We start from the raw sequence: 24,350 nt of genomic DNA, 5'->3' as shown, positions 1-24,350 counted from the left end.
CCTCATCCGCCCTGGCACCTGTCCCTTAAATTCTGCTTTCCCTATCCTCAATTGCATAGAGTCATTATAAGCTGATAAGTTGCCCCTCTCCATTACAACATTCTATTATTCACTCAACTAGCACATTTTACTTGTCAAAATGCTTTCATATGGATTATCCAAGCTGTGGTAAATCAACTGGGGAAGCGCAGAGAAAGAAAATTTAAAGAATTGCCTCAGGTCAATGCAGTGGTCCTCAAACATTTTAAACAGGGAGCCAATTCACTCTCTCTCAGACTGTGGGGGGCTGGACTATAGCAAAAACAAAAACTATGAACATATTCCAATGCACACTGCATATATCTTATTTTGAAGTGAAGAAACAAAATGGGAACAAATACAATATGTGGCCTGCGGGCCATAGTTTGAGGATCACTGGTAGAGGATAAGCCTACTTAATTCTCCCAACCTTTCAGTCTTGCTTACTTTCATTTTTATGCTCAAAGACACTCTAGGATTGAAAGTCATTCATGATTTTCCTCTTAGTTTGCACCAGCCTTCTAAAGGATAGCATCCTGGAGACACCTTTGCTCAAGAATATTTCAAAGTGGGGGCATGGTGGGGTAGTTATGCACTATTCACAGATACAATATAGGCCCCATCTTGGAAAGGGAGAAATGGATTTCTTGATTGTTTCAGTGAATTCACATTAGGTAAAATATGACATTTGATTTAATATTATTTTATACATGGACTAGCATATAATGTTAAAAAAGCCAAGTTCTAATTTGGTTAAGACGACATTTCTTGGCAGTAGCTCATTGATTCTATGTATCTAAAAACTCGCAGCACTGTGGAAATGTTAAATGAACTGTCTTCTTCCTGCTCAATATTGCTGGCCTTATCATTTCTACATGGAAATTCTTGAGAAAGACTTCCTGTGAAACACTTTAAGTTTATTGAACCAGATATCTAGAGATTTAGATGTCAGATCTATTACTACTCAACTGGAAACATTGGTCTGGGCATTTCTATTCTAAAAATTCAATAGCTACTCTACTGCTGCAACTCATTGTAAGACTTAAATTAGACCTAGCAGGTCCATTACTAAGAAAGATTTAAGTATTATATAAAAACATATTAAAATATAAATTAAAATGAAATGTAAATGTGCCAAATAACTTAATGTTTTGATAATTTTTATATTTTTACTTGATAAAAACATCCAACTATGAGAGAACATTTTAACTTACATGAAAATAGAGAGTAAAGGACCTATATCATATTATTTTGAAATGATAAAATTTTAGAATATGATGTAATTTTATTTCTTAAAATATTTTTATTAATGTCATTACAACATATTAAAATGTTTATAGTGATCAACATTATATATAAATTTTACTGGTAGTATGATAAGAACATCTACTTTTCTCTTTATATATCTTCTGCATTATTTCCAATAGTCTCAAGCATGTTTTTAATGAGACAAAATATCCAAAAATTTTATTTTTCATCTGAAGAAAGCCCCTTGTTGTGTGCCACTACATGGCACTTTTAAGAGTGTCATTAATGTGATTGGGCCAGAGAGATAGAAGGTAGGCTGTTTAATTGAATGTCATTGACCCTGGTGCCTCGGCATTACATATGGTTCCCAGAACCCAGCAGGAGTGATCCCTGTATCCCCCCACAAAAGAGTCCCAAGTTATGTAGAGTATGTAAGGTGAAAGTAGTGTGCGATTGTAAAGGGGTGGCCATCATGGTCATCATGGTCTCCTTATAAGTATCTCCTCTATAAGTCAGAACCTGGAGAACACACGTTTGCCCTGTGCCTGTGGTCAACCTTAGGGCTAGAGTAAGGCTGGAGAATTTTTGGAGAAGTAGGTCATGTGGAAGAGTCTGCGGAGCTGTTGGCATTGCAGGTTTGCTTGGCTTAAGGGGGCTGTTTATGAGGCAGACTTCCTGCTGGGCTTCAGGGCCACCAGCCAGAGACACCTAACAGTAATAGAGCTCCTCCTTTCCCCACCTCCTATAATGGAATGTTCTGAATTCTTCCTTGGGCCAAACCCCTCTCCCCCACAAGGCTTCTCCTCGGCTCATAGAGGTCACCACACAAAAGCCCAGCTGGAGTTTTTGACAAGAAAAAACAAAATCTCACCCAAGTTTTTTCTTTTAGTACCTCAATCTCCCATAGCCTCCAGAGGTTTAGTTTTGATATGTAATAAGTCTCTGACCAAAGGGTGAGATTTGCAGATGGATTTTTCAAAGCTGTGGCTGACCATTTGAAAGCCTTTATCATCTCCTCCTGGGCCTCTTGAACCTCTTTCTACATTTCAGGAAGGATCCTTTTATTCCAGGGTCAACATCTCCTCCAAAATTCTGCAAAGAGAACTGTTTTGTAAGTGTTTTAATTATCATTTATTTGTGACTTTTATGTTCCCTTAGGTGAGTTCTTGGCCAATAATGGAGCCAGACTGAGCCACCTTGGGTTTCTGAGGAGAGGATATGGGAAGTAATATTCAGGTGACATTTATGTTGGCAATGTTTGTTTCCTTAAATGGCACCACAAGGTTCCAAGTCTCTGAACCTGCACTGGGTCATCACAGTACGCTCAAACCAGATCATGTCTGATGGTGGGGATTTATGGGCATTTAATGTAGGAACAGATACAACAATGGAGGAAGGAAACTACAGTTCATACTAACTAGAGGTAGTTGAGGGGGATTCGGTGAGGTACTGCCTCATAGTCAGCTCTAGTGCTCCTATTTAGCAAAAAGTCTTGGGGAGTCTATAGAGTATGGATTTTTAAATTGTTATGGTCTCTACTTGAACCCTTAAATAACTCTCCCCCAGTTTGCAAATCTGTCTTAAAAGATTCTCTTTTTGAGGGAGAATCCTTCCTTTTACAATGACATGGAGAGACTCTGCAGACATTATGCACAACAAAAGAAATCAGATAAAGATAATGTACGGTCTTACATATATATGTAATCTAAAACAACAACCTATTTCATAGTTGCAGTGAACAGGTTGTTGGTTGCCCAGGAGCAAGAAATGGAAGATCAAGGAAATAAAGGAGATCAAAAGGACACACTTTCAGTGATAAAAAAATTCGGGGGATGCAATTTACTGTATAATAAGTATAATAGATAATGTGGTATTATTTGAAAATAGCTAAGAACTATCTCAAAAACTGTGATCACAAGAAAAAGGAAAAATAGTAACTGCATAGTGATAGACATTTGCTAAACTTATTGTGGTGATCATTTTAAAATATACCCATATATCAAAATGTTCTGTTGAATAACTCATATTAATACAAAGTAACATGTCTATTAGAGCCCAATTGAAGTTATATGTGGACAGACATTATTCTCATGACTATTGTGAAAATAGAGTTGGAAGAAAAACCCTTATAGTACAAATAACTGCGGAAATTATGGGTGTTGCCTGTTTTTTAAATTCTGTCTTTCTGTGTCTTCTAGAATTCCAAAGTAAGAGTTTTTTTTAAACCATCAGCATTAGGTCAAAGCTCATCTTTTGAAAAACAATTAGAAAATCTTTGAGGTCTGTCTTCAATTGATGTAGAAGTAAGACTAAATGCACCAAAGACACACTTTTAATTTTTCTATAAAGTAGTTTATAAAGTAGGGCTTTCAAAGAATGTCTTTGCCACTTGTTAGTACTCTCAGTTTCTATAGGTGAGAAGGCATCTCAACTAACTCTGAATGGCTTTACCACCAAGAGTTGGATAACTGAGAACTCTTTGGATGCCATATTAGTAATTTCTTGGGCTTGAGAACCCCATGTTACATTCAGCCTTTTGCGAGTGCCCCAAAAGAAGGGGTGATATGCACACAACTCTTGGAACAGTAAATGCGAAGTCCAGACACATGTGTTGCCCAGGTACATAGTACATGAGCACATGTAGCTCACATGGCCCCCTCTTGAGTGTATACTTTCATTCTTTAGTGCTGGGGTGTGTACGAGGACTCTCTCCGTTTACAGAAAATCTGGCACTCTCTCTTAAACACATTACCTCTCTCTTTCTCTCTCCTCTGATTACTCAGCATTTCTACTTAAAACTTGTTTTTACTTCAAAAAAAGAAGAAACCTAGCAAGGCAGTTGCCCAGGCAAAAAAGAGTTAATAAGGGAGGTGCTGTCAGTCTTGAACCTTCTAATTCTCTCTGTAGCTCCAAACCCTCCCCTAGGGAATATTGGGTAAGGATCCTAAATGAAGCCTTCTTGTTCAGCCTTTGGACCATTAAGTGCGTTAGTCCAAAGCCCTGAAGTCAGATTCAGCTGGTCAGGCTTAGAGTTCTGTTTGTTCCAAGCATCAGAGCTTGAATTCTAGGGTGATACATTTAAAGATAAGAGTTTCCTTTAAAGATGTCTGTTTCTAATAACAAATGTTCAATCTTCTATATTTGCCAATGTGGCTTCCTGTCCTCATTACCTTATTTACAACTCAAAATCAGAGATAAGTAAATTCATCCTCAGAGTCTGAAGAAATGAGGAAAGTTCGTCCATCAACAGGTTGCAATTTGAACAGAGATGAGAAGGCAAATTTCAGTTCAGATTCACTAAACACCCTATAACTTACATTCAAGCAAAAGCAGTATCTAACCTGACTTAACTACCTAATCACCCAACTACCAATACCCTCTTTTATCCACCCCTGCCTTCATGATCTTGACTCAATGCTGACTCCCTTTGGGCCATTTCTCCCAATTGAATAAGCTCCACAATTTTTTTCTTCCTTCTTCCCAGCTATGCCAAATCAAACTGAAGTTTCCAGGTCTCAAAGACGGAAGTGGTGGACTAATGAAATAAGTCAGACAATAGGTGGAGGTGAAGTACGAATAGATAAAAAAAAAAACAGTATTAAAAGGGTTTTTCTAAAACTCTTGTTTTAAGACAAGAATCAACTGAAGTATAGTATGCAAGCTATTGGAGGAGGGTAGGAGTGCAGAAACAGCACTATTTGCAATAGTTACTAGAGACCCTCAACAAGGAGAGGTAGAAGGACTGCCAAACAACACTGATGATTCCTGGGAGAGGCATAGTTTTTGTAGGAGAGGTAGAAGTGTGCCTAGGTTTACAGTAAGTAAACCAATGCTTAGAAAGGATTTACTTGGAGTCATGTATGGTAAGTGACAGAGATTCAATTTCAATTTTCTTCCCCACCACCAAACAAGTGTTTCATTGCCTACACTTTACATTGCTTTCTATCAACACTGATATTGTCATATACTTCAGTGATGAATATTATTGACTATTAACTATGTGCCAATATTGCTACAGATGTTTAATATACTGTTTTCTCTCTTAAAGTATTTACAATTGGAATCAAGAAACAAATTCAGTCAGAAAATTTGTGTATATATAAAATGGTGAAATTATCTCTTCTCTCTGACTATGGCTTTGCTTATTTTTAATCTTGTATGTTACTATGTTTTTTGTTCTTTCTCTTTGTTTCTCTTTTTCTTTATGTTTCTCTATTTTCCTCTCCTTTCTCTTTCTTTGGGTTCTCTCTATCATCAATCTTTTTACATATTGGGTGGTCTGGTCCCTTATATCTAAGTTCCATTAAATCATTCAGAAACACAAATTTTATAGTCTTCCAAGCTTCATTCATTTTTAAATACATTTTAAATACTTCTGGATAATGTCTATGCATGAAACTTAAGATAGAAACTTGTAGTATGTATTTTTCTCAAATAACTCACAGACAAGTAAAAAAGAATAAGGATTCAAATAGGAAACTGCAGTATAACGCAATAAGTACCACCAATATCTTGGTTTCTGATCTATACCAATCACAAAATATTTTGAGTTAATGTATGTCAAGTGCATATGTTTTATGGTTTCATAGGAAACACTATACAGTGTATATTTATTTTTTATTGTTGCTGTAGGTAAACATAAGTTACCATAAGGACACAGGAGGAACACATCTTCCAGGAAAGAATAAAAGACATCTGAGCTGAACCGTAAAGGATGAAGCAAATGTTAGCAAAGGGAAATAAATGTCAGGCATTCCATGTAGAAAGAACAAGTTGAAATCTTGTTTGGAAACAAAAAACAAGTTTGAGCAACTAAGGGTAATTCCATTACCTTAGAATTAGAGTATGTGGAGGGCAATGTTAAGATATGGAAATTTGAAAGGTCATAGATCACGAAGAGTTTGGACTTTATCCTTTATTTACAGGGAGCCTCTGGAATGTTTTATGTGGAGAAGTGACTTCAGCAGATTACTTTATTGAAATATCACATTAGTAAAATGGAGAATTATCAATTGGAGGAGGTAAAATTAAAAAATAAGACCAATTAGGAGGCCCTTACTATAGTCCATCAAAGAAAGAACAATGACGTGAAGTAAAAAAACAGCAGTGGGGATTGATATAGATCTGAGATATAAAGATTTATAGATCTGAGATATATCCATGATATAGAATTGGTAGTAACTTAATTCAAGAGACTAAGGCTAAGTATCAGACTGAGATAAGGATCACTCTTTAATCCAATTTGAGGGATCAAGAAAGGCATTATTTTTTGACCACAGGGAATCCAAGAATGAACTATTTGTGAGAAGTGCAATGGGAAAGGTTATGAATTCTATTTATAGTGTCAACTTTTAGTTGCTTTAAAATTTCCAAGTGAAAATTTTGTTTATTGTACCATACTTAATTGTGATTAGGGCTTATTTTTACATCTGTGCTCAGATATCACTCCTGGTGGGCTCAGACAACAATATGTAGTGCCAGGGAGGGGTCCAGAGTCAGCCACGGGCAAAAGAAGTTTCCTATCACTACTTACTGTCACTCCAGCCCTTTAAATGAACATTCTAAGTAGATGATATATCTGGCAGTCTTGAACTCAGGAGTGAGTTCTATGCTAGAAATAAATACTTGGAAATACCTGTAGATAGGTAGGAGATAAGTTAGGGATGGATATCTGTATGCTCCAAGATAAGGTGTTAACTGAGAAAAAGAACAAGCTTAGGAAAATATAATTGAGATATGAATAATAAAGATATAACTTGAAGAAGGCTAAAATGAAATTGCTGAAACAAGATGGGCTAAAAAAATCCATTGCTGTAGGCTCTTGTAAAGTGGGGAAAGAGAGTGCTGTGACCTTGTCCCTTAGTGTCTTGATTTGGCAAGACTGGGTGCTCCTCCTTAAACATGGAAAAAATGTGGGAAATCCTAATATTTGAAAGCATTGATTCATAAATGCACCTTTCACAAATTCCTCTGGTGCATAATGCCTTTTCTTTCCTCATTTCAGTCTACTATCCCAAAAAATAATATCAAGAACTTCAGGGTCCCTCAGGTTCTGGAACAATGTTTGATCCTAATTCTTCCAACATTACCTAAGAGATGCAGAGATGTTGGGCATTTCTGAGGAAATTAGGTAGGAAATATCTGCACTGTGATACATGGAAGAGGAGGGCATAATATATAGCCTGTGAAAGTTTTGCAGTTTCTGTGAGAACATGAACTCTCAGAATATACACTGAAAATTTTGTTGCTTGCTCCAAACAGTCCACTTATCAATTTGGGCAGGATGATCCAGGGCAAGACCACTGCTCTCTGGGCCTTTAAAGATTTAAGAGGCCTCTAGTAAGCCAGAGTCCAAGGCTATGTCCTACGACCTGCTCCTCCCAATTCAGTGTCCTGGAATTTGGCCTCAGTTTGCAAATTGAGGGGCCCCGTGACACTGTTGCTGGGCAATGTGTTAAACAGCAAGCATTAGAATCAGAATCATACCAGCCAATAGTCTGACCGGGAGTTAACACAGTCACCAAAATTGCCTCTACCTTCTCGGAAAGCTGCCATCTAGTCTGGCCCCTGGCTTTGTCTATTTGCCAATTTAAAGCATGTGCCTACGCAGAAGGCGATGACATTTTGGCTCCACTTTCAAAGTTTTTTTTCTTTTTCCCTTCTCATGTGCTATTTCTAAAGATAACAAAGGTCAAAAGGCACCCAGCATTTTCTAGTTTCTCATAAGCTTCTGGTCAATATTTAATCTGGTTTATGGATTTTTTTAGGTCTTCTAGATGCCTTCTTGAGTCTGCTTGTGGCCACCAACAGATACTTCTAAGGAGGAAAGAAGTCAGCCTATCAGTAATACTCTGAAATAAGGGATTAGAGGACAGAATACCAAAAGCAGGAGCTGCAGCCAGAAGAGGAAGGTACAATTCCTGAAGATATTCCTTTGGAGAGGTCTGCCATGGCCTCTCTTGGCCTTCAACTTATAGGCTACATCCTGGGCCTTCTGGGGCTGTTGGGCACAGTGGTGGCCATGCTGCTTCCCAGCTGGCGAACAAGTTCTTATGTTGGTGCTAGTATTGTCACAGCAGTCGGCTTTTCCAAGGGTCTCTGGATGGAGTGTGCCACCCATAGCACAGGTATTACCCAGTGTGACATATACAGCACCCTCCTTGGCCTGCCTGCTGACATCCAGGCAGCTCAGGCCATGATGGTAACATCCAGCGCCATTTCATCACTGGCCTGCATTATCTCTGTGGTAGGCATGAGATGCACAGTCTTCTGCCAGGACTCCCACGTCAAAGACAAAGTGGCTGTGGTGGGCGGAGTCTTATTCTTCCTTGGAGGCCTCCTGGGCTTCATCCCTGTTGTCTGGAATCTTCATGGAATCCTGCGAGACTTCTACTCTCCACTGGTTCCTGACAGCATGAAATTTGAAATCGGAGAGGCACTTTACTTGGGCATTATTTCCTCCCTGTTCTCCCTGGGAGGTGGAATCATCCTCTGCTTTTCCTGTACATCCCAGCAAAATCAGGCCAACTACTACGATGCCTACCAGGCCCAGCCCCTCACCAATAGAAGCTCTCCAAGGCCTGTTCAATCATCCAAATCCAAGAATGAGTTTAACTCCTACAGCCTGACAGGGTATGTGTGAAGAACCAGGGGCCAGAACTGGGGGTGGCTGGGTCTGTTAAAAAAAATGGACAACCGCCCAGAGTCACAGGTGAGGGACATTGCCACTGGAGGATGTCAAAAGGTGCTGCTGAGGATAGACTGACTTTTGCCACTGGATCAAGCAAAGGCAGAAGTGAGTGGCAGTGTGTAGGTTGAATTTTCAAGATGCTTGTAAAGACACAATTTCTGTTCTCTTCACCTTGGCTTCATTATATATCCAGCCTGCAGTCCTAAAGTCCCGACTTCCTAGGTTGGGACATGCCCCAGAGACTCCTCTCTGAAATTTGTTTCATCTGGGAATTCGTCTGACAACCCATTCTTCAGACTCCACTGACTGTTTTACTCTGTGACCAAGACCTTCCCTTTCACTTTGTTGCTGAGGGCTAGAGGGAAGGAGAACTAGTGGGTTTTATGGGCATTACTCTAAATTATTAATCTTCCCTTCAAAAATATTCCATTTCCAGGAGCAGAGCCTATATCCTAATCTTGTTATGTTGTCTAGATAGGTTTATGCATAAACTGAAAAGTACTATACCATAGTCCAATGGAGGTTAGAACAACTGGATATGGGATAAAAGGGATGGAAAGTAGCTGACAAATAAGAACAAAACCACTGCCCTAGGAATTTACTCAAATCCCCTCAATCTTGTGGGTTTGGGTGCTAGAAGAATGCCCATAGAAAGAGGACACTGGAATGCTTAATGCAGTAGCTGACTGACTCCACTAAAGAACTGCCTTATAATCTGCACCCCTAACTTTCCTTAAAAGCCTGCCCTTTCCCTTGCTTCCCTACAGGCACCTTCTAAACGAGGCTAAGGGTTTCCAGTTGGATTTCCTTAGTAATGAAAAACTACTTTTTTAGAGGTGGCCCTTGGTTAAAGAATGACATCATGAAAGTTGAGGGGGAACTGAAGATAATGCCATTTCCTGATACTTCCTGAGAAAGGATTTTGGCATCTAAAATGCTGAGTGGGCATGTTAACACTGGATGATCAAAGTTTCAGTGCATGTTTCTTTAAGTCATAGAGTCTTTGGACATATGCAAGATCATTTCAAAGCTTGAATCAGGCCCCTGGGCTCACCCACAATGCACTACAGTCTCTGAAAGACTGCAACAACAGATTAGCCCCTTATGCCTCTGCATACCCCCCATCAACCTTTCTCAGACATTTCAGTTGCTAGAAGTTATCCCAAGTTTCCAGCATAGAGCAACTGTATTCAAGTTGTGAGAACTTTGATCTGAATGCTAGCACATCACTGAACTGCCACCTGAAATTTCAGTCAGGTGATAGTAGAAAATGCTTCCCAGTTAGACAGTTCTAGCTTTAGAGTGTGAAATGCTCCATTTCTTCTGCAATAGGCTTGGGCTGGGTGTCTTAGACAAACCAGTCATTTTCTCTTCACTAGCCTAAACTTGACTAGCTAGTGATAAACTCGAGTACACTCATTGCCATTACAAGGAACTCCTTTATTTGATTTAACATGCCTTTCATGTTTCTTCCTTTTTGCCTATGTGTAACTTTTTTTTTATCCACACTATAAGCCTTTTTTCCTTTAGCCAAGTCTCTCCCATAAAGGTTAGAAAGCTCATAACCAATACCTTCACTGAACTTCCTCTGACCACTCTGTTCCTCTCCTACCCCTCTTTCCTGAAACCTTCAATGTTAAATTGCTTCTTTGATGCTTATAATTTGTAAATTTTGATTGAGTTATTTTGTGTGTTTATCTGATTCCACATATGTATTGTAAACTCTTGGAGGGTAATGAATAGGCTATTTGTAAGAGATCTGAACACAAAGTAGGTGATTAATAAACACGTGTTTCTTGAGTAACTGTTTTAATTAATTCAAGGCAGCTTAGACAAAGAAAGTGTAATAGTGAGAAACAGGCTATGGGGGTTAGAATGGAAGCAGGCATTTCTCTCCATTGGGTGAATAGAAAATTATAGATGTTACTGAAGACATTAAGAAAACAAATCCAGGCCTCTTCCTGGATAATATATTTTACATGCTCTGACCTCCTCCTTTTCACACAAATTATTTTTTTTTGTTTTGGGGCCACATTTGGCAATGGTCAGGGAATATTCCTGGCTCTGAACTTAGAAATTGCTCCTGACAGGCTTGGGGCACCATATGGGATGCTGGGATTGATCTCGGGCCCGTCCCAGGTCTGCCGTATGCAAAGCAAGTATCTTACTGCTGTGCTTTCTGGCCCCATCACACAAATTATTTGGTTTATATACATACTAAATGATTGTGTGTTAATTCCATTCATTCTATGAGCTACCATTGTAAAGAAAATAAATGTTTTCCATTGATATTTGGGAGATGGGGGAAATTTGACTTGGTTTTTAGTTAGACTTGGTTTTATTACACTAATCCTCTCACTCATATAATTGTCTGCTGATTGAACATTTACAGTCAGTAGGAAGGACCTATGTAATGCTTTCCATACAACCAAAGGAAAACAGGTTATGGTCAGCAAAATAACACTGGGAACACACAGGGTCTCCAGGCCCATGAGAGGCTAAGAGTGCAGAATCAATTCATTTTGCTCTACCTATAACCCCCCCACTCCCGTTCTGTTGACCATGGCTTGACTTGTCACCATAATGACAGGCTCAGGGTCATGGGCAGCTAGTTTCTATTTGACTAAGATACACACCAAGGATCAAGTTCCTTAATCCTAAAAGTAGGAGAGTCTGTGAGGTCAGTAATTTTACCCTGTTCTCACCTTATTGGGAATGAACAAAATCTAATTAATAATGATGTTAAATTTAATAATGGTAACCTACAAGATTAAGCTTAATCAACTCCTGAACTTAGTGGGGGTTCAGAACATTGGAGTTTATATACTCAGCACTATGCTTATAGATTTGAAACGATCCTTATTTGGTGCAGAGGCTAGGACTCTTCTATTCACACACTTTAGCATGAACATTAATAGGAGTAAGGATGGAGAGGAAAGGCTCTCTGGACATGAGTCTTGCATAAGTCATGTCTCTGGTCTGAACCAAGAACCACAGATTTACTGACTCCGTGGAGTCACAGGAAGTTGAAAAGCAGGCTGCTTTCTGATATAGGTCTGATAAAGCCTCCCTTTGTAGTCAAAATACTTTCAAGTCTATGATTTTATTACATTTTCTAAGGACTCCAACAATACAGGTGTATTGTAAGAAGCAAAATGGAAGCTCAGAGCAGTCATTTTCTTAGACTCATGGAATACCAGAGTCCATCAGTTTTTACATTCTTCCCACCATGATTTGTATCTGTGAGGCTCTTTTAGAAGGTATAAACATGTCTGTTGCACTTCAGAGTACTGCAGTCCTATTCCTGCCTTCTGCTACTGGAATATAAGAACATTGGAGAAAAATTGAGCTAAGTACATCCGTTCTTCTTAGGATGAGGCTAGTCTGGGAGGTAAGTGTTATTTCCTGCAATCTGGGAAGATTCTATGGCAGGAGTTAGAAATTCATCCTTAGCTAGAGAAACCTGAGTAAACCTAACAAAGAACAATTGTTCACTTCGGCTGGTTGTGCAAGAAAATCTATGTCTAAATAGTTTCCTAGAACTCTTCCTGAGTCTGCATCCAAGTTGAACAGTATTTAGCTAACCCTGTTGCCTTCCATCATAAAGTAATTTAGATTAACTACACAGGGGTTAAGAAGGCCATTGTTTTTGCCCACACCTCCTGGCTCTGACCCTTGCACAAGGTAAAATGTTTCAGTCCTCCCTTATATCTTCGATAACAGTGTGACTCAATTTTCTGTTCCTTGGTCTCTTAGTGACCCATTGCTATTGTGGGTCCTAATGTGGGTCACCCTAACCCTAAACCTAATACTAGTGACCCAATGTTAATGGGGAAATTGGAGGCCAAAACTGATTTTTTGTTGCAATCTAATCTCCAACTTTCTGTTCAATCTTCCTCCAACAAAACATCCATTCATCACTTTATCTAGTCAGTCATCTAAATAATCAGCCAATACTGAGTGTACTCTTCCTCTATGTCAGGCAATGTGCTAAAGGGATGGAGAGCAATGAGGGTGAACAAGGTTAAAGTCTGTATGTTGTAGGACCCAAATGCTGATCAAGAGGAGATAAGATATGCAGATTTCACTGTGGTACAGGGAACAACATGGTTTTTTCCTATGAGAGACAGAGATAAATAGCCAAAGATAAGGATTTTAGAATCTTATTTTAAAAAATCATGGGAGACACCTCAAATGTTAGTCTATATGAAAAGAGGATCTAGTACTATTTGAGTTTCTGGGTAAAGGACTGTATATGCTGCATAGTCAATCCACAACTCCTTTGCATGGTCTCATTCCCAAGTAGCTCTAATGGAGACAGTGACTTGGGTCCCAGTCTTTCCTCCCTCATCTTCCCTTGAGTAGGTCTCTAAAATTACTATAGAGCTGACTCATTGCCTATTCAAGCAACCTGAGATCTTTTGGCTCTGGACCAGAGGAAAATGGTGGTAAGGAAACAACAGAGAAGGGAGGGATGAAACAAAAGTACAACATCCATGGCACTTGCATGTGTCCAACCTGGGTTCAATCTTCAGCAACATATATGGTGCCCTGAGTGATTCCAGAAGTGATATCTGATCAAAGAGCCAGGAGTAAACCCTAAGCAGTACTGGGTGTGGTCCCACAACAACAACAAAAGACAGGACTCCAATATTAATGGCCTCGAAGGGATAATTGTTCCTTCTCAAGCAGGCTGGGCATGTGGACGAGAGGATTGATTTGTCCTGTCAGCTGCCCACTCTGGAACACCAAGTCCCAAAGCTGAGAAGTACATGTACTTCTCAGTTGGCTGATACCTGGCCTTCATCCAGCTTGGTTTCTCTAACCAAGTGGTAACAAGCTTTGATGAGAAGTTATATTATCTCAATGGGGATATATTGCATTTGAAGTTATATTATTTCAATGGGGAAAAAAGCCTTAAACAGGAAGTCCAGTAGGTAATTGCCCTCTTTTTCCTTAAGTGGTGGTTCAGTACATACCCCAATGTGATCACTAATGAAAGGCAATCATTAATCTCCACTTCACACTATCCATGACTTTCCTGAAGCTCAGTAATACCTAGCTAACTCTTGCCAACACCTACAATAAGTCACGAGTCTTACTTCTCTACAAAACAATAAAGACTTAGGTTCCAACAAAGCAGGACATATCATACATAAAGGCAATTTATCAGGTAAGTCCTGATTTTCTGTTATCTTTGATGTCCTATTACTCCAGAATGGCACCCTCAGCACTGTGCTAGTCACCTTTTAGGCAGGATTTCTGAAGCTATTTTCCTAAGACCTTGTAGAGATAGTGAAAACTCATGTGCCTTTTCAAACATGTAGAAGCAAATATATTGGAACATGAAATTATGTGCTAGATAACTATTTACTGTGTGGCGGGCATTCCAATATTTCAGTAGTAGCCCCTTTACTATAATAACTCTAGGTTTGTGTGAGGTGCTTAAGTGTCACACGAGTCACATATAAAATATCATTTAGTCATTTATTCTCCTTTTTTGACCATACCTGGTGGTGCTCAGGGCTTACACCTGGACCATGCAGGTTGTTGGGGTTCGAACTCAAGTTGGGACACATGTAAGACAAATATGCCTTACATGCTATACTGTTGCTCTGGTCCCTTTTTGAAATACTTTCACTCAGCTTTATTTGTGGTATTTTCCAGTGTGTTGCAAGAGGTTAGATCAGCATTCGTCACAAATGATAACTGATGATAATGTAAAAGCCCTTCTACTTTGTATGAAAGCACCAAATGCCTTGATTTAGGATTAAATATATTTTCTAGGAAGAGAAACACATTAAACCACAGATTTACTATGAACACAAGATTTTGTGCAAATTTTCAATTTATACCTATATTGAATTAAAATGAGACGGATTTCTTAATAGAACATCAATTCAAAGACAATGGATATTTGATGTTTGAATAGGTAGAGGGTTGTAGATCAGGAGATCGAATGATATTTAAATACAGTCAACCAAATGATTCGATAGTTTCAAAAATGAGGGCAAGACAGATATAAAGAAAAATGCAGACAAATGTGAAAGGAGGTATCATCATTTTCATGGTATTTCCAAAGTATAGTATGTGGTTAATTTTATGCTTCTATAGAAATAATACAATAGTATGTTTTTGAGTGTCTCTCACTCCATAAGAGACCTACTCAACTTAGCACTGTCTGGGGTGGAGTTGGGTGGGCAGCAGAATTATATGCAAAGGAAAACAGTGAGAACGCTCACAAGCAAAGGCCAAGAAGTCCAAGACCTCCCGGAGTGTAAGAATAGGAGCTTGGTGGCTGTTTTGATATCAGGAGTGCTGCCAAGAAACAGCTCTGAGTGAAAAAGCCAGTCAAGAGGAAATAAACTTTTACGTTGTTAGGAGGGACACTGGTTACATAAGTGAATAATTTCCTGATCACGAGGGCTGTTAAACATTGTCTGAGATTGTGGAACTTTCTTTCTTGGGAATTCTTAATGATGTGAGTTGATTTTAGTATATTATTACCAAAAGACAGAATAAAAGACATCCTTTTTGAGTTTATGGTGGAGTGCGAAAAGGGTCTGAGCTCTGAAAAATCTGGGCTCTATGTAGCCCAAGTAACACTCCAGTTCTTTTCTACTCAGTTTTTTCGGCTGTAATGGGGAAAGTATCTATAGTCAGAGGATACAGCAGGTCCTAAATAAAAGCTCACTTGTTTATTAATAAACATTGGTGACCTAAAAACCATTGTCAAAGTCAAAACAAAACAGTATGTCTTTGGGAAGTACAGGAAGATAATAAAGCATAGCTCCTGCTGAAGATCCAAACGTACTTTAATAAGGAATTATTCAGAGGCTTGAGAGATTGTACAGCAGGTTGGGTGCTTGTCTTGCATGTGGCCAATTTTGATCTGATTCTCTGGCATTGCATATGTTCCCCCAATACTGCCAAGTATGATTCCTGCCTTCAGAGCTAATTGTAACCTCTAAGCACTGCCAGGTGTGGGAAAAAACCCACAACAAACACCCCCCACAAAAAATAGGAGGTCTTCGTAAAACCAAAACTTCTCAAGATCAAAATTTCTCAGAAGTTTGGATATCATCAAGACTTGACCTGACTATTTGATTTTGTTAGGAATCAGGAATATTTTGTTTCATTAACTGAATCAGGGGGCAGGCCAGAGATATAGCTCCTGAGTACCATACCAGGTGTAGTCCAAATCCCTGCAAACAAAAACAGGGAAGTCAAGGGGAGGGCTAGAAAGATAGAACTGGGTTAGGTTTCTTATTTTACTTGCAAAAAGCTTGGTTCAATCCCTTTAACCACATGGGCCCATGAGGACAAAGCGAGGAGAAGTTGCGCCTTTCCTCCCAATACAGCTGACACAACCACGTTCTTTCTCAAAGAAACCAAAGGAAAAACATGATCCAGAGAAAGCACATTTGGGAGGGGATGAGGATGCCTTTTTAATTTTGGTCAGGTTCTATGAAAAACTGCAGTGGAACAGAAACGTCATCCATTGAAGTTCTACTAGTGAAGTAAGTAAAGCTTTGTACCAAAGGAGAGAAAGCTGGAATTTCCCAAATTCGGGACATGTAAGAAAAATTTTAATTTATGGCAACCAATTGTATTTTTGTTAAGCTGATTTACTACAGTGCCCCTCTTGCTGGTGTTCTCCAAATCTTTTTTTTCTGTTCCAAATTGTGTGTTCCTTTATCTCTTACCCACTATGGTGCTTCATATTCTACCCCCTCATATCATCCCCTACAACAGAAACACCCTATCCTATACTTACACCTCTCTATTCCTTGTAGGGCATATAGAAGATTCTTCGAAATAATGTCTTTAGCTCCTGCCTAAAGTTATCTTGCCATATCTTGAGTATTCAGTTCTCAGACATAGGGCATGTGTTTGATAAGTAAAAGGCACCTAAACAATTTCAACTATTTTTGACTAAAAGTAAGCTGTAGATTTTTGGTGATGTATATAGTAACCAGAATTGATATTTGGGATTATGTCTGTTTTGTTATTTATTTTTACTTTGTGCCACATCCAAAAGTGCTCAGGGGTTTCTCCTGGCTTTGCACTCAGAAATCACTCCTGGCAGGCTCAGGGGAATCACATAATGCCGGGGATCGAGCCTAATTCTACCTAGTGAGACACAAACCCCATCTCAGCTGTGCTATCTCTCCAGCCCCCAATAAAAACATTTCTGATGCTTTTATTTTCCAATAGAAAATTGAACATTTATTGAGTCTCAATGATTAAAATTTTTAATCATTTCAAAAGAACCATATTTTCTTTTGAATTATATTGTTGATTATTGTGGTATTTTGTGCCTTACCTTTCTCATCAGAAGAATTTCCTCTCTATCTAGTGTAAGTCTGAATTAAAAATATTCTTGTTACCAAGTACAGGTTACTTTCGGAGGGAAATTATATATAGCCTGAACTTTCCCAAACAAACTCCCAGGCTTCATAGTGAACATAGAACTATAGAAAGAGGCTCTAATAATGGCTATTACCTATAGGAACTGTGTTTGCCAATTAAACCTGTCTCTTAAACTGTTAAACCAGATTATTTGCAATAACAGGATGTGGGCAAGCAAATCATCCTTTCCCCAAGGGCCACAGAGAATCTGCTCCAGTCCTTTGCTAGGTGTTCATTTGTTACTGCAATAAGCATTTTCTGAACGACTTCTTAACATGAACTAGAAATATATTTACTTAAAATATATTTTGGTTTAATGTTGGCTTGGGTGACACACAAGGAAATATTTGGGGGTCTACTCCTAGCTCAGTGCCCAGGAGTCGCTTTTGGCAGTGCTCAGTGGACCATGTGGTCTGAGGGATCAACCCAGAATCAGCCATCTGCAAAGAAAGTCCCTTAGCACTGTACTATCTCTATACTTCTGCTCTAGTTTTTGATTGTGGATAGTTCCTCTGTCTTTTTATGAAATGAAGCTATCACAGTTCTTAGGAGAATAAATACAGGCTGCAGATTCTTTTTCTTCTCATTTTAGTTCTCATTCTCAAGTTCTGTTCTCTATAGATATCACTTGTTTTGATTCTGTGTTTCTCAGTATTTTCAAATTGCATGTAAGGTAGACTCCCTTTGATAATATTCATATGCAACATATAACACATATGTTCCTTTTCTCTCTGGTAGCATTTTTAATTATCCAAATCAAACTTCAGCTAAAGACACATCTTAGGCAACGGCAGATTACACTGATCCACTGCAAGTAATGTGTCTCAGTTTTTCATGATTAGAGTTTAATGTGCTAGGTTGATATGTACCTCATTCATACGGTATTCATCCAGCCCTTTCTCTGAATGAGGTGCTATTTTAGGTTTTTAAGAAAAATGAGATATGAACAAAAGCTCCTGTCAAAAATTCATTCACTAACAATTATTTATTGATTATATACTGTATGCCAGGCAATGTGATAAGCTTTGGCATATGTTTTTATGGCAAAAATAGGAACTTCCTGTCACACCATAGAACTTACTAGTTCTCTGGAGAGGAACCATGTGTTCATATTCTCTATCACACAGCACATAGTAGGTACCCAATAAAAATTGAATAAAATTACTATAGAATTGCAAGTTGTGGAAAATGTTATGTATTAAAATCAGCATCAGCAACTGGATCATGGAGGTGTCATTTTCTAAAATAAGGGATCAGTGTCACCTTTTTAAAGACATTTTATTTGAAATGTCCATGAAAAATGTCAGTATAAATTTAAGCAGACAAGTATTTTAATATGAAACATTCTAATAAAAATGACAAGATGAAAACATGTTGACTACATTTTATAAGTAACACAAAAAATGTTCAAAAGAGATATTATGTCTGGTTGAGTTAATCAGAGGAATTTTCAGAGAGGGGGGAAAAGACATTTGAGTCATAGAAAAGATGATGAGAGAGAACATTCCAGGTAAAGGGAATAAAATAGCAGAGGGGAGATATTATTTTCCTTTAATAATTTATTTACAGAAATGTTCATAGTTGGATTTCAGTCACAGAACTTTCCTGCCACCAATGTTCTCTATTTTCCTCATTCCCCACCCCCTTCCTGTCTCTGGGAAAAGCATTTTACATCTCTAACAATCATTGTCAGGTTAGTTGTCGGAGCAGTTAATGCTCTAACTGTGCTCACCACTTTTTGTGGTAAGCTCCATATCATGGACCTCATCTCTATTGTCTCTGGAAATTATTACCATACTATCATTTATCTTTCTTTATATACCACAGATGAGAGAAATTATTCTATGTCAATTCCCCTCCCTGACTCATTTCACTCAGCATAATGATCGCCATGTCTATCCATATATAGGTAAAATTCATGACTTCATTTTTCCTGACAATTTATTTAGCCCCTCAAATATTGTCAAATGACTGGGCTATTTCCAGATTTTGGCTATTGTATACAATGCTTCGATGAACACAGTAGTGCAGTGGGAAATATTTGTGGTGTATGTGTTCCTAGGGCATATCCCTATGAGTGGCATTGTTGGATCATAGTTATTTTTTTAGGAATATCTATGCTGTTTTCCAGAAAGTCTGGACTTTCAATGGCATTCCAAACAGTAGTGAATGAGTGTTCACTTTTCTCCCTTCATACACATCAGCATTGGTTGTTCTTGTTCTTTGTGATGTGTGCCAGTATCTGTGGTGTCAAATTCCTTATTCTTTTGATTTGCATCTCTGATGATTTGTGATTTGGAGCTTTTTTTAATGTGCCTTTTGGCCATCTGTATTTATTCTTTGAGGAAATGTCTATTTGTTTCTTCCCATTTTTAATGGGGTTACATTTTTTTTCTTGTTATGTCAGTACCTCGTACACAATAGATACTAGCCTTTAATCAGATGGATATTGGGTAAGTAGTTTCTCCCTTTCTGTGGGTAGCTTTTGTAACCTATGAACTGTTTCCTTTGAAGTGCAGAAGCTTCTCAGTTTAATGTAGTCCCATTTGTCTTTGTTTCTACTTGCTTGGACAGTGGTGTTTCCTTCTTGAAGATGCCTTTAGTCTCAATGTCATGGAGTGTTTTGCCCATGTTTTCTTATATACACCTTATAGTTTCAGATCTTATATCAAACTCTTTAATCCATTTTGGTTTGACCTTTCTACATGGTGTTAAAGAGAGGTCTGAGTTTACTTTTTAGTATGTAGCTGACCAGTTGTCCTAACACCACTTTTTGGTGAGATTAGGCAGACTTATTTTGTGCCAGTTTTTAGAGGAAAGGCTTCAGTTTTTACCCACTGAGTATATTTGCCATGAATTTATGGTAAATATCCTTGACTATATTGAGAAAAGATTCTTCCATTCCCATCTTGAGAGTTTTTATCATGAATGGGTGTTGGACATTATGAAATGCTTTCTCTGCATGTATTGATATGATCATAAGTTTTTTTTATTTTTCCATTTGATGATGCAGCATATTAAGTTAATTGACTTGCATATGTCAAACATTCCTGCTTTTCTGAAATGAATAGCTCTTGGTTATGGTATTTGACCTACTTGATGAGACTTTTGAGCCTATTTGCTAAAATTTTGTTGAGAATCTTTGGCATCTGTGTTCATCAAGTATGTTGGTCTGTAGTTCTTTTTGTCATATTTCTGTCTTATTTTGGTATCGGGATGGTGTTAACTTCATAAAAACTAGTAGGGAGTGTTTCTGTTTCTTCAATTTCCTGGAATAGTCTGAAAGGATTGGCAGTAGATCCTCTTAAAAGGTTTGAAAGTGGGCCGGAGATATAGCACAGTGGTAGGGTGTTTGCCTTGCAAGCAGCCAACCCAGGACCAACATTGATAAGAATCCTGGCATCCCATATGGTCCCCAGTGCCTGCCAGGCTCGAGTTCTGAGCACAGAGCCAGGAGTAAGCCCTGAGTGCAGCCGGGTATGGCCAACCAAAAAACAAACAAAATAAAAAAGGTTTCAAAGAACTCACTAGTGAATCCATCTGGGACTGGTATTTTGTTTTTTGGAAGACTTTTGATTACCACTTTAATATCATCAATCGTGATAGTTCTTTTCAGATATGCCAGATTATTTTGGTTCAACCTTGGTAGGTTATGAGTCCAAGATTTTATCTGTTTCTTTCAGGTTCTTATAGTTTGTGGCATAAAGATTCTCTAAGTAAGCTCTGATTACCCTTTGAATTTCTGTAGTGTCTGTAGTAACCTCCCCAGTACATTTCTAATTTGGCTTATTAAGTTTCTCTCTCCCCCTTTCTTTGTTTTGCATGATTTATCAATCCTGTTTATTTTTATAAGGACCCAACTTTTTCATTGATTTTTCAGATTTTTGGATTTCCAATTCATTAATTTCTGCTCTAAACTTTATTATTTCCTTCTGTCTGCTTGTTTTTGGTTCATTTCATTAAGTTTTCCAATTCTATAAGCTGTGCCATTAAGTTATTTATGTAGGACCATTCTTTCTTCCTAATGAGTGCTTGCAAAGCTATATTTCTTCTCCTATTACTGCTTTTGCTGTGTCCCACAAATTCTGATAATTGTGTCTTCATTCTTGTTTGTTTCCACTAATCTTTTGATTTTCTCTTTGATTTCTTCTCTGACCCACTGGTTGTTTAGAAGTGAGCTGTTTACTTTCCAGGTGCTATTTTTTTTGTCTGTGTTCATCATTCACTTCTAATTTCAGTGCATCATGATCTGAGAAGTTAGTCTACACACATTCTATTCTTGTTATTTTATAGAGGTATGTTTTATGGGATAGAACGTGGTGTATTTTGGAGAATGACCCATGTGCTTTGGAGAAGAATGTGTAACTATTTTTCTGGGAATGGATATCCCTATATATTATAAGACATTGTCTCCCATTTCTCCCTTCAGAACCTGTATAGTCTTGTTGGGGTTTAGCCTGGTTAACCTATCAGGGGTGACAGGGTGGTGTTGAATTGAGGGAAGATATTTGTGACACTTTCACACACTGAAAAAAATGCCGTTTATGTGGAATGTGGCTTGCTTTTGGAATGATGGAAGATGAGAATTGAGAGAGAGCATCATTGGAGCAAGATAGGAATATGTATTTCAATTGTTTGGTAATGGAGAACCCTAGATTTTAAGAATAGACATAACTTAATCAAAACATAATAACTTAATCATAACATAAAACCAATTTAGTGAGAGCATGGTAACTGAAAAGTAAGGAAGGCTAGTAAAGAATCTACTTATTATTTTATTTATTTATTATTTTATTTTATTTTATTTTGGGTTTTGGGCCACACCCAGTGATACTCAGGGGTTACTTCTGGCTACGCGCTCAGAAATCACTCTTGGCTTGTGGGACCATATGGGATGCTAGGGGATTGAACCGCTGTCTGTCCTACATTAGTGTGGGCAAGGCAGATGCCTTACCACCTGTGCTACCACTCTGGCCCTCAAATCTACTTCTTATTAATTAGCAAGGTGTGAGGAAATAAACTAAACAGTGATTATAGAAAACAACAGCGCTGGAGCGCTAGCCTAGGACGGACTATGATTTGATCCCCAGGCATCCCAAGCCAGAAATGATTTCTGAGTGCATAACCAAGAGTAAACCCTGAGCATTACCGGGTGTGGCCCAAAACCAAACCAACCAACCACCAACCAAACAAACAAACAAACGAAATAAAAAATGTCCCAGGTACTAATTACTTTATTCAGCAAGTTAAACAAATGATATATCTAAATTCAAAGGAGAGGCACCCAAGAGTTATGGAACACATATCACTGGGACTTGCCAATGAACAAAACAAAACAAAATTGCTAAATTTTCAGAAATCAAGATCTGAAAAGAAAATTATATTTACTTAACAGAATAGCCAGAAGACCCATATTTTTCCTGAAGGTCATTTGCCTCCCCCTTTATCCTAAATTCTGCAAAGGATCTCACACTTGCCAATCTCTCCATTGTGGCATTTTACATACAATAGTGATCTCATGCTGATATGGCTTCATTGTAAACATATATCAATAACAGTCTTGTGTCATTGCAAATAAAATTAAACAAGTAACTGATGTTAGAAGCATCAGAATGAGATGGGAAATGAGAAACATCATCATTTATATTTACATTTACATGGACACTGATAAAGACTTCCTTTTAAAAAAAAAAGCCCAATTGTTGGAACTGTTACTCTCTCCTTTCTCAAAATATCTTTACACACAAATTCATACACATTGAATCTCTAAATTTTTCTTCCACCACCCTTGTATGCATATTGTCCTTTTTGCATACCCTATACACTTTCTGTCTGATTCTATGGGGGGCATATCTGGCCATGCTTAAGATTACTCTTGCCTCTATACTAAGATATCACTCCTAGTAGTGCTTGGGGTCCATATGGGATGTGGGTATCAAAACCAGGTTTGCTGCATATAAGGAAAGTGCCTTACTCATTGTAATTTTGCTCCAGCCTACAACTTGATCTAAGAACCAGAAATCACCAAAAGAGTGGCTGAATGTGCTTCCCCTTCCATCAGTAATAAGAAATAGTCAAATAATATGATAATTAAAAATTTAGCAGACTAAAGGTACAATGACAAGAAAGTAAGGTAACAGGACTGTTTAAAATACTGATTTTAATGAGAAAACCTAAGTTTAGCCTCTCCCTCCCTCTGCTTGCAGTCTTACTGCACTGTATCCAGGGTTTCCATTAACAGAAGAAAAGTAAGTCTGGGAGAGTATTCTCAGTGAGCACCACAGAAGAGAAACAGAATAGATATCCACAATATTTCTTTGGATTTTTTAATTATTTTGCAATTGCCTGACACCACTCCCTTTTATTGCATCTCCTTTACTTCCTACTTCTCACTATTGGTATATTTTTATGTGTCTGCTGTTCAATGTCATTTGAAGAGTACCTTGAACTTTTAAGAGAGTATGTGCTATATAAATATATATGTATACAGTAAAGCAATGAATAACATGTACACTTTTACAAGGACATAAATCTGTCTCTTTTTTATTCTAGCTTGATGAGGAGGTAGGTGTGTTCTGAAGGATGCAAATAGATCTTGTTGCTATAAAATAACTCAGCAAATAGCTAAATTGACAGAGTTGGGTTATCGTGATTTTGGAACACATATAAAGATTTGCTTCAATAATTCTCTATTAAATAGCAAAAGCCAAAGGGGTGATAGGTCATGGGTATGAGTCATGGTTTAACCTTAACTACTTTTACCCATCAAGCCTAATAAACACATTCTCACATTTTATTTTTTCTATGCCCTCTTAATTCTGTGCTCCAGCTAATATTAAATAAATCATAAATCTATATCACCACTTAGATATTTTGTATATCCAATTTGATATTTCAATCCAAGCTTTTTGTTCTTTTTAAGAATTTTATTTTTTCAATATAAGGAAAAATCATTTTTATTATAGAAAACTTGAAAAAGGCA

The 24,350-nt window shown here is 38.0% G+C and overlaps 2 protein-coding genes across 4 annotated transcripts in view; one reads left to right on the top strand and one right to left on the bottom strand.

Annotated features, from left to right (window-relative positions):
- CLDN2 (claudin 2) overlaps nt 1-9,507 on the top strand; it is a 28,625-nt gene extending 19,118 nt beyond the window's left edge. For 2 of the 3 annotated variants that reach the window (XM_049766696.1, XM_049766694.1), the window contains exon 2: nt 8,034-9,507. In XM_049766696.1, the coding sequence (XP_049622653.1) occupies nt 8,216-8,908 (693 nt within the window). In that variant the 5' untranslated portion in view covers nt 8,034-8,215 and the 3' untranslated portion in view covers nt 8,909-9,507. Of the gene's footprint in view, nt 1-2,268; nt 2,378-8,033 lie in introns of those variants that run through there. The other variant, XM_049766697.1, reaches the window with a different exon arrangement.
- Nucleotides 1-24,350, bottom strand: part of VAMP7 (vesicle associated membrane protein 7) — a 1,102,798-nt gene that overhangs the window by 662,491 nt on the left and 415,957 nt on the right. The gene's annotated exons all lie outside the window — the stretch shown is intronic.

This window comes from Suncus etruscus, chromosome X (genome assembly GCF_024139225.1).
Source record: "Suncus etruscus isolate mSunEtr1 chromosome X, mSunEtr1.pri.cur, whole genome shotgun sequence".
Lineage (NCBI taxonomy): Eukaryota > Metazoa > Chordata > Mammalia > Eulipotyphla > Soricidae > Suncus > Suncus etruscus.
The sequence above is the reverse complement of the archived record's forward strand: the minus strand, read 5'-3'. Positions and strand labels throughout refer to the sequence as shown.